The following is an 11082-nucleotide window of genomic DNA, read 5'->3' as shown; positions in this document are numbered from 1 at the left end:
AAGAATAGAAGAGAAGACATAGCTTTGCTCTACCCACTCTGTAGGAACACTGATGATATAAAGGACAGAAACAAGACACGAAATGACAAAAACAAGACAGAAAATTTTATTTCTCTATTTGGTAGGGACATTAATGAATGCGTATTTATGCAGCAATGGACGTAAATATGTCAGATTATAGCACAATGCTAATTTACATCCGCAAACCACAAAAACAAGACAGAAAATGAAAAAAAAGACAATGACAAAAACAAGAAAAAAAAACAAAACTTCTTGTCTGACTTGTTGTTTCATGTTTTTATAGTTTTGCTTGTCATTTTGTGTCTCGATTTTGTCATTTTTTTGCCTTTGTTGTTTTTTGTCTTTTTTTGACTGACCTTTGCCATTTTGATCATAAAATAAAACACTGTGTTGTTCAGATCCAGATAGCTGTGACTAAATGTAGTGTTTCTTTGTCGACACTCTGTGATCTGGAAGTTGTAATGTGGAAATGATAAACTGAGGATAAATGTTGATGAAATTGAATTTAATTTTCTTTATAAATTTCAGGTTTTTCATGATGCTTTGTAAAAAGATAATTCCTTAAATGTGGATATTTCTGCACTAAAACAGGGGGGACCATCAGGAGTTGTGGTTATTTGTAGGCTATTATGCTGTGGTTTTACTGGTCTGCTGAACTGAATGTGGAAAAGGACTAAAATGAGTTTTAAAGGTTAAGCAGCAGACTTGTAGGATGCAGGAACACATGGTGTAAATGTACCAGGGTAGTTCATTATGGATGTTGTGGATGTAAACGTATTAAATGTCTCTGCCAGCAGGGGGCGCTGTAAGTCAGCACTGAGATCAACCACAGGCAGCCTGTGATTAACGAGGGTTTAAATGGGTTGTGGAATCTTCAAATTCATAAACCAAGTGCGTTTAATGGATCAAGTGTTCCTGGATCCAGTCTGAGAGTCGGTGTCTCCTCTGGCATCGTTACCGTCCGGTGCTGGATGGGAAAGCTGGACTGTATGGGAGGCATTTATTCACTCCAGCGCTCCAGCACAGCTCTGAGGAACTTCTAGGCGAGCTGCGAACTTTCCCGGAGGAGAACAGGATGGACAGGCCGGGCAGCAGCAGAGACACGGCCGCCAGGAGCAGCTCCTCAGCCCGCAGAGAGCCGTCGAGCAGCGGGGGACGGTCGGAGCGGCTCCCGGTTCTGTCCGGTCTGACGGAGAGGTACCGGACCGCCAAGTTCAGCCTGGCGGCCCACCTGCTCTGCTGGGCGCTGCTCAGATGGTACCAGGTGAGAGCTTTTCCCTACAGTTTCGGTAGTGGAATTTGAAGTAGTGTAGTGGAGGTGAAGGAAGACGTCCTCCTGATCACTGTAGAGCACGTTTGGTTCTACTGGTCCTATGGTCGAACAGCTGTCAGTCAGATGAGCTGCTCTGGGATCAGCCATCGACCTGTTGCACAAGTTTCACGTTTTGTTGAATGAATGAAGTCCTGACAGCTGAAGCAGTCAGCATCTACACTAGAAATGACAGAATCTAAGAACAACAGTCCTATCCAGCACACCTACCACAGCACAGCCAGGCTCAGTCTATACCTGTCCATGGGATATATCTTACATACAATGTTATTGAAAGTAAAAACTAATGTTTTTAATGTTCATTATGATCATGTCTTTACAAATTCCATACTTATTTATTATGGAAACAATCACATAATAAAAAGTGACTGGATATCACTATAATGTCAACTAAATAACTGTCCAAATTTAATAACAGCCATCTTCTAATTAGCTAAACAATAATGCTGTTTTTATTAAATTGAGACAATCATGACAGATATTTCTTTTCTGGCAAGAGATCAAATTTTATATGGAAAATAACAAATTGTATCTGTGTCTGAGAAATCAATTTCAACTAAGTTCCCCATTACAAAACCACCTCTGAAGGAAGTGTGTTAATTCCAGATCACATGACCTGCTCCACATGATGTCATTTCCTCCTGAAGAAAAGACTGGCCAGACTCCAAGGCTTTCTGACTTATTTAATATAAAATAGTCAACAGGTTTACTGCAATATCTTTATAAGTAGCTTTAAATTTAAATTTTACTCAATTATATATATAATATTTAGAAGAATCTTTCTGTAAAAATGTCGTGGTGTTTGGTTATAGGTGACGATGTTGATTTTAGGCCTGGAAACAGCAAAAATGTCAACTATGATGCAAAAGGTCTCTAAATTATAACAGTTCCATCTAATCCACTGATCAACAGCACACACACATTAACAGCTAGACTCAATCTCATTTTTGGCAGTTTTGAGCAAAAATAAACATTTAAGGCAAGTTCCTTGATCAATGATTAAAAATTAAAATCAGTAACTGAAAGTTTTATTGTTCTATTTCATGCCTAAGTTGTAGTAAAATGCTTAGAAAATACAGTCAAACTATTAACGATACACTACTGTTCAAAAACTTTGAGGTTGCTTAGAAATGTCCTTTTTTGAAAGAAAAGCAGTTTTTCTTCTATGAAGATAACATTAAATGAATGCTAAATCCAGTGTAGACATTGTTAATGTGGTAAATGACTACTGTAGCTGTAAACGGCTGATTTTTAATGGAATATCTCCATAGGGGTACAGAGGAACATTTCCAGCAACCATCACTCCTGTGTTCTAATGCTACATTGTGTTAGCTAATGGTGCTGAAAGGCTCATTGATGATTAGAAAACCCTTGTTCAGTTATGTTAGCACATGGATAAAAGTGGGAGTTTTCATGGAAAACATGGAATTGCCTGGTTGACCCCAAACTTTTGAACAGGTCTATCTATCTATCTATCTATCTATCTATCTATCTATCTATCTATCTATCTATCTATCTATCTATCTATCTAGATAGATAGATATCTAGATAGATATAATATTTTACAATATTTAAACACACAACTTGCAGACATAAGCTTGAAAAAGTAACAGCAGAAAAAGTTTAAGTATTTTATTGAAAAGACTCATCAACGTTCATCTAGTTTTAGTCCTTTGGCTTCTTTTAATACTTCCCCGTTTCCCAAACACCAGGTTTATCCTTAGTGTATTTTAATGAGACTAAAACTACCTCAATAGTAGATAATTTGCACTATGAAATTGAAAAGTATAACTTCAAGTTATTGATTTTAATTTTGAATCCGTGAACACTTGGTTTATTTTTGGTTAAAACTTTTGAGTCTAGCTGTTAATGTGTGTGTGCTGTTGATAAGTGGATTAGATGAAACTGTTCAAGGACAACCAGTAGTGGCCTTGTTAATTTTGTTGTCAGAGAGTACAGAAGGCACAGGAAACAAAAGACAAATATCTACGTAGTTTTAAAGTCTTCTATTCAAATATGGTCTGTCCGTGGAGAAAGGTGGTCTTTTGAGTCGCCTGTCTTATGGCTTGCTATTTGGCTGATGACTTGGTGAAAAGATTTGAATATGACCATCACAAAGAATCTTTTACCAAAAAATGACTCCTATCTGAGATAACCTAAGACATCACAATTAATTGAAACACGAACAGTCTAGAGTCAGACCTTTGTGAGATTCATGCGATGGTGGTGAAAAACCAAATGCATCTCTCCAGCCACAGATGGGATTATGTTGAAGCTGCGACCCCAGTTCTCAGTGGAAAAAGTTGCCATTTTGAAGAGATTCATGCAGCACTAAAATCTGACACATGGTTCTTACCTGCAGTCAAAGTGATATTTTTTCAATAGTTTTCTTTCATGAGTGGTTGATGCTGCCTTTTCCGATGCACTGGATGGAGGTTGTTGGTGTAATCTGTGTGTTACGCCACTGGAACCAACAGCAACCTCAAGGCAGCAAACTAATGGACAGAAAATCAAAGATTGTGATGTGCTTGTTTTAATTCAGTGCTTATCTCCCTGCATGCAAATATACCACCACAATGATTACCGTCGTCACTATTTTAAGTGAACACCAAAGTTCATCCTTTGCTTACCCCCACCTACAATGGCCGTGGTTGGTTAAAAGAAGTACCAACAAACTCAAGTGTCTTTCCTCCTACAGCAGAATGATAATGTGGTGCAGCCAGACCACTGTAATAAATAAATATGGTCGCTACTTCGCAGATTTTCCTCTGTCTATCCTGGTCTGGAACGTTACCCCCATGATAGACGAGAGATCACTGCATACCACAGAATCCTGCGATATAGCAAAAAATGCGCAATACAAAATTAGATACATCGAATTTATAGATCTGCAATACAGTGAGACCGCAAAAAGTGACAAGGGACAACTGTATTAGAAAAACTGTCTTTCTACCAGTTCTCTTCTAAACTACTACTCTTCTACACTTTTAAATAGAAAAGAAACTTGTCCTTTGAACAAGTAAATTTACTTTTCACTGTTGAGGTATTAAAGTGAAATGTCTGAGTATAAATAACAATCATCAAATTTTCTCATTGTATTTACTTGCTTTGTTTGTGAAAGCAGAATACAGAGTTCAGAGGCCCATTTGAAAGCCTTCAAAGTGTACCAATGTAATATTATTTTGTTCATCTTATTTGTATTTTGCAGTCTACATATCTTTGGTAAAATGTACCTCTGAGATGTATTCATGAATTTGATTTTAAATGATTTATGGGTAATGAGGATTTGTATCATTGTTTTATTTCCATGTGATTTGAACACAACCATCATGGCCGCCCTCCAAAGTCTGCTTCAGAACAGGCTCTACAGATGAATCCCCGATCCTCCTTCTGACATTTAACGATGATGACTGGGATATTAATGCAGCAATGGTTTATATGTACATGTGATGAAGAAGTGGTCCAGAAGCTATAAATATCCACCACTGTGTGTAAGGATCTTATGTAACAGTGTTTCTACATCCACTTCTGGAGGACTATTGGAGTGGCAGCTAAGCCTGTGCACATGCACCCATCTGAACAATGACTGAGATTTATAAAACAGAATGAGGTTTACACGCAGCCTTAGAAGTGTGGTGATAGGATGCCTATTAATCTAGAAAGAGTTTTATGCACTCTTCCCCAGATCTCACCACAGTTCTGAACTAGTGGTCTACTTGTATTTTTTTTTTTTTTTTTGACTGCTGATTCCACACAAACAACATGACAGATGTGTTGAGACTGTCTAGTTGTTCTTATTCAGTGGAACAGTTGGATCAACCTCTGACTTTTCTATCAAGACATCCAGAATTGGATGTGTTGTGGTAAAAATTGAATTTGCAGAGATGTGCACTCCCAGGTACTTAAAGCTGCACTCCTTCTCCACAAGTGATCTGTTTATTCTCAGTGGAGTGTAACTCATCTGGGGCGTTCTCCCAGAGTCCACCATCAGCTCTTTGGTTTTGCTGATGTTCAGTTTGTCAGACTGTCAGCCTCCTCCTTGTACTTCAGCTCATCACTGTTAATGACCATGACCATGATCATGGCATCTGATGATTTTGCAGTGGTGTTAGAGTCGTGTGTAGACGGGCAAGAGCAGAGGGCTGAAGACTCACCCCTGGGGGCTCCAGTGTTCAGGCTCCGGGGGCTGGAAGTGTGTCTGTCCACCTAGACCATCTGGGTCTGGCCATCTCATGGACAGGAAAACCAGAATCCAGTCACACAGGGAGGTGCTCAGACCCAGACTGGACAGTTTGGAGTCAGGTTTGGTGGTGACAGTGATAATAAAGACTGAGCTGAAATTACTCAACAGGGATCTAGTCATAGTCCCCTCTCCACCTGCCCAGATGAGTGAGGGTGGTGGGCAGAACCTGAGAGATGGTATTATTTGTGACTTTGTTTGGCAAACTGAAGTGGATCAATAGACTGAGGGAACGAGGAATAGATGTGCATCCTGATTGGTCAAAACACTTCATTACTTCAGAGGTGAGCGCTACTGGGGAGTCATTTAAGCAGGTTTGAGAGGATTTCTTTGTTACAGGAACAATGATGGCTCTTTTTTAGGCATGTGGGGACCACAGGCTGACTCAAGGAGAGGTTGAATGGTGTGTCTGATTTGCAGAGTGGAGACAGAGAAACTGTTTTGTAGTCCACTCTAGATGGTGTATGGTACTGGTTCAGAATGCTGTGACCTCTGGTGAAGCACATGTTTGAGGTTTGCCTTATTAAAATCCTCTGGCATGATAAGGGCAGTATCCTAATTTTTGGTGGTGACTCAGCATGCCTCGTAACTCTGATAATGCACTGTTGGTGTTGGCTTGTGGAGGGATGTAGACTGTTGTAACAATGACTGAGGTGAATTAATGGGGTAAGATGGTTAAATGCTCTGTACATGGCCAGCAGGAGTCTGAGAGGGTTTGGTGTTTTGGTTACACAAGCTCGTATTTATAAGTAAACAAACTCAGCCACCTTTGGCTGGAATGCAGAAATAGACAGATGGACGCAAGGTTTGGTCTGGCACCAGAGGACCATGTGCCATGTGCTGGTCAGGTAGATGATGCTACAGTTCCACATGTCCCGCTGATACCAGATTCGACCCCTCACATCGTCTAACTTGTTTTCCAGGGACAGGACGGTAGCGAGATGGACACTGGGATGAGTTCTTAGCCTGTATGCAATGCTTTTTATTTCTGTTTCCTTGCTGCATCACCATAGTCGTTATTTTTCTCAGGGTTTTTCTCAGCTGGCTGCTTCTTAACCGCATGAAAAAGTTCTATAACTTGTTGGTAGCAAGTTTTCCAGTGTTCCGAAGTATGCTACAGCTATATGATAGTCTACCTGATAAAGTGGTGTTGCAGAAGTGAAATAGTAACAAAAAGAAAACATAAAGACAAAGCCATAGCAGAGCATACCCAACAGCATCTGGACACTAACTTTCATATAGATACAAGGGTAGGAGTCTAGTACAAGGGAAAGCCAAGAGACACAGTGTTTATTTTGAAAAGCCAGCATATTTTCAGACTTGCTGGGAAGCCTTTTATAACATTTCAGACCTTTTACTTTAATAGTGTACTAAACAACAATGTATCCTGTTAACACTTTAATTGCCTGGAAAATTCAGACTGACTTTATTTATGTATTCATATCAATACAAATAAAGGCAGTCTGGCATTGTGATGACAGGAGACGATTTCAAAAAGGAGGGGCTAACGAATGCAGCTTGAACGAGAAAGAATCAATCAGCGTAACACGGATGTGACGCACAAACAAATCGACCTTGGAGTCCATGTAGTCCAAACAACAATGGCATGCAGCCAAGAAAGCATCGCGGTGAATGATTACTGCCGTTTTTGTCACAAAAATCTGTGAATACATGGGGTACTCTCAAGTACAACACTTATTTTTGAAAAGGCTACACAACAAAAGACTCCTTCCGAACGATTAGCGGTGTTAGGAATAACTTTAAATTGGAGCCAAACCAAGTCAGTGCGTATGCAGTGTTTCCCCTCCTATATGACCGACGAGGCGGACCGCCTCGCTGGTATAGGCCACCGCCTCACTACAATTTTGCTGAAATTGCCGCCTCACTGGTCCGCGCCCAAAAAACGGAAAGCACCAAGCCACCGGAGCTGTCATTTATAACTCTGCGGGTCCACCGGCTGCTGTCCCCCGGTCTCCCCCGCTAACACGGGGGGCTAACACCTGCCGCCGCTCATCTGCCCGGGACAAACCGCGCCCCCCCCTGTTGGCCCTTGCCTACACCCCACCGCCTCACAGCCATTTCAACCCAGGGGAAACACTGCGTATGTGTAAAAGTTGCCTAAATTTACTCACACGTTTGGAACGGGATTTTCCTCTGTACAAACAATGGCAAGAAGGCGAAAGTAACGAGCCATCCACTGCCTCCTCATCGTCGGAAATGTCAAGTGAAAAGAGGCAACGACTAACGCCATCCAAAATGCCAAGAGACCACAAAAAGATTCGCTTTGGCCCTCCTCCTCCTCCTCCTCCTCCTCCTCCTCCTCCTCCGGCATCATCTTTATGGGTAATCCAGGCGCTGAAGATGACGCAGCATTAACTCCCGCCTCCCGTGCTATAATTGGTCATACCAAACTGGACCGGGAGGGAAACGCGATTCAATTCGCACAATGCCAAACTGACACTCCTGTATCTCCTAACATGGAGATAGGAGATTACATGGAGATTCAGTTTGGATTTTCCAAGCTAAAACTTTAAAGCAAACTGAAGGCTTTTACTTTGAAGTGCCCACATATGTGAACTTCCTTCTGTTGACCTTGTTAAAGTCTTTTTCCTTTTAAAGAAAGAAAATGATATACACTATAGATCTTTAAAGCACTGGGAGAGATTCTTCTTTAGAAGTTGAACCCAACCGATATGGAGCCACTGAACACTTTATGACTTAGATGTTAGTCTGGGGCATGGTAGAACATGCTAGAACATGTTAGAACATTTCTCAAGACTATGTTAATATTATCAGTGCTAGCTGTGCTGATTTGCCTTGAAGCTGCTATTAGATATGTCCTCTGATAGAACCATTATAACATTATACTTTGCTGATAAAGGCAGCCATGTTTGACGTGAAACTGAGAAAGAACGATTTCAATCAACCAATTAGCTGTGAGGGCAAGAAGACAGAGTTTGGGTCCAATGAAAACAGGTGACACAGGGCAAACATCAGGATCTACATTCTCGAACAAATGGTCACAGCTCAAAAACTAAGTTATACTGAAAGAATCTGTGAAGCTTCTTGTTTTGAACTTCTTGTTTTGAACACACTGCTGTATTGTCATGGCCGTACTGTGTATCATGTAGATTTGGTGGCAGGTTAAAGAGACTCACCCTTTCTAGTTTTCACCTGACAAGAGCACAGATATAATGGGAGTCAACGAGAGTTTTGGTCGATACACTCTGTGCTCGGAGGTAGTTCATGAAAAGCTTTAAGTCCTACAACAGTGAGAGTCACACTGATGAAAGGCAACAGAAATGCCTTCATTTTTTAGTATCAATTGTCTATATAGAGTAGAAGTTTAACTGGTTGAAATTTTGCTCTAGCTGAACGGAAAATCAAAAAAGAAAATCAAAAATCCGAAGTGAAACTGCGACTGTGTAAAAAATGTAAAAGATATCACAACACAGATTCAGACAGACAACACTCAAAGCCTTGTGCCTGTACTGTAAAATATGCCAGAGCTACAGAGTTCCAGAGATGGCTCAATTTTCACAGTGGTATGTTAACTTCTGATTCATTTTTAAATTTATATGGATTCTGTCAAAGTGTCAGAAGAATCTACAACAACAGTTCAGTGGTGAATGAAACCTTTCAACCTGTCAATCATTCTGGACCAGACCATCAATTAATCAGGGATACATCTAACTTAGATGCCTTTTATCTATTTGATTATAGAATTATTTTCAGACAGACCACTAGATAACTGGTCAGAGCCAAAGAAATTGACTTTTTTTTTTTTTTAAAAAGTGAAAATCCAAGCAGATTGCATAGTTCTTGCCAAATAGACCACCACATACCTCTAACTCTTTACTTCATGTCCATGCATTGTCAGACTGAGAAGGCCATTGCCTAAGGTGCAAAATGTTCTAAGACTTAGATCATGTACTCGTCTTTGCAGCACTGACTGGGCAAAAAAGCAAAGTCTGGGCTTGAATCAACCTGCAGGCTGCTCTCTGATGGTATGGTCTGTCACATCAAACCAGATTGTCTGACTTTGTGCTGGATTCCAAGATTCAGTCTATGGACATTGAGAGACATGCAGCATGTACAGTTATCTTTGAGATTTAGTTTGAACATTAACCATAGAAGGGTTTATAGAAGCAAGTTGTGCTTGGTGTCAAAATTTAGGGAAATTCCTGTAACTTCACATGATGTCTTTTATTTTTTGATACCACCTATCCAACATGCTGATATTGACCTTTGAATCCGAAGGTCGGACAGATATTTTTGATTTTTGGCTGTTCATATTTCATGCATTACATACCATAGCACTTTCATTTTATACAGATCCAATCCTTAGATAGCCAAATTATACCACATAAAATCTCTAATGGATATGATGATTAGTTTTTGTGTAATGGGTGGCCAAATGTAGCAGTTTAGCAGTTCGTGATGGATAAAATTGCAACTTTGTCATTCTCTGTAACATGCAATTATAAATATAAAGTAAATATTTTTCACATTTCTGAGGACTATAGGTCACTGTTAGCCTAGCCGCGCTAGACAACCCACGGCAACGAATTTAATTCTCTGCCAGGGTGAGTCTAGTTACCCTCCATAAGGCTCGAGGCTGGATTCTCCTAAAACTGGCCGGACCAATCACCATGAAGTGTAGAGTCAGAAGGCGGGCGTAACGAAGTGACGACAGAGGCGCGACGATTCTGACAGAAACAAAAGGCACACAATAAACAGTTATCTTTCGACTCGGCCTTGGCCACAGCCCTTAAAGATTTGAAGCTAAAATTCAACTTGAAAGATAAACAAAGGACGGCACTGAAGTGTTTCATTGACAAGAAAGACGTATTTGGACTTATGCCGACGGGATATGACAAATCCTTAATATACCAGTTGGCTCCGCTAGTTGGGAAGCTAATGGGACTTAGTCACAATCCGCCGGTGCTCTAGGAACTACGTCAGCCTATTCGTTGCGTTGATTGGTTGTATACCTGGTTGTATACCTACCCAATTGCTGTCGAGTGTGCCTAGACCCTTGTGCCTTCAGAACATGGGGTCTAGCGTGGCTAGGCTAGGTTCAATTCAATTCAATTCAATTTTATTTATATAGCGTCAAATATTTATATACAGTCAAATCGTCTCAAGACGCTTTACAGAACCCAAATGCCTGACCCCCAGAGCAAGCCCAAAGGCGACAGTGGCAAGGAAAACACCCTTTTAACAGGGAAGAAACCTCGAGCAGAACCCGGCTCTGTATAGGGGGGACCCATCTGCCTGCTGGCCGGGCGGGTTGGGAGGGACAGAGGAGGGCAAGGGGGAGGGATGGGAGAAGAGGGAGGGGTGGGAGAGCAAGGAAAACACAACACACATTTGGATACATGCATGACAGGATATGTGACACAGACAAAGTATAAGCTAACATTGAAAACTGACTCATAGTTTACTCTTATGATGTACGGCTCTGACATTAAACATACTCCATATATAG

At 40.8% G+C, this 11082-nt stretch overlaps 1 protein-coding gene across 2 annotated transcripts in view; it reads left to right on the top strand.

Moving 5' to 3' along the window:
- Positions 1-892: 892 nt before the first annotated feature.
- Positions 893-11082, top strand: part of arhgef4 (Rho guanine nucleotide exchange factor (GEF) 4) — a 173044-nt gene continuing 162854 nt past the window's right edge. Inside the window, exon 1 of one of the 2 annotated variants that reach the window (XM_051940015.1) lies at positions 893-1285. In XM_051940015.1, coding sequence (XP_051795975.1) covers positions 1097-1285 — 189 coding nt within the window. In that variant the 5' untranslated portion in view covers positions 893-1096. The remainder of the gene's footprint in view (positions 1286-11082) is intronic. The other variant, XM_051940014.1, reaches the window with a different exon arrangement.

This window comes from Acanthochromis polyacanthus, chromosome 20, assembly GCF_021347895.1.
Source record: "Acanthochromis polyacanthus isolate Apoly-LR-REF ecotype Palm Island chromosome 20, KAUST_Apoly_ChrSc, whole genome shotgun sequence".
Classification (NCBI taxonomy): Eukaryota; Metazoa; Chordata; class Actinopteri; family Pomacentridae; genus Acanthochromis; species Acanthochromis polyacanthus.
Note: the sequence above shows the minus strand (reverse complement) of the source record. Positions and strands in the feature narration are given on the sequence as shown.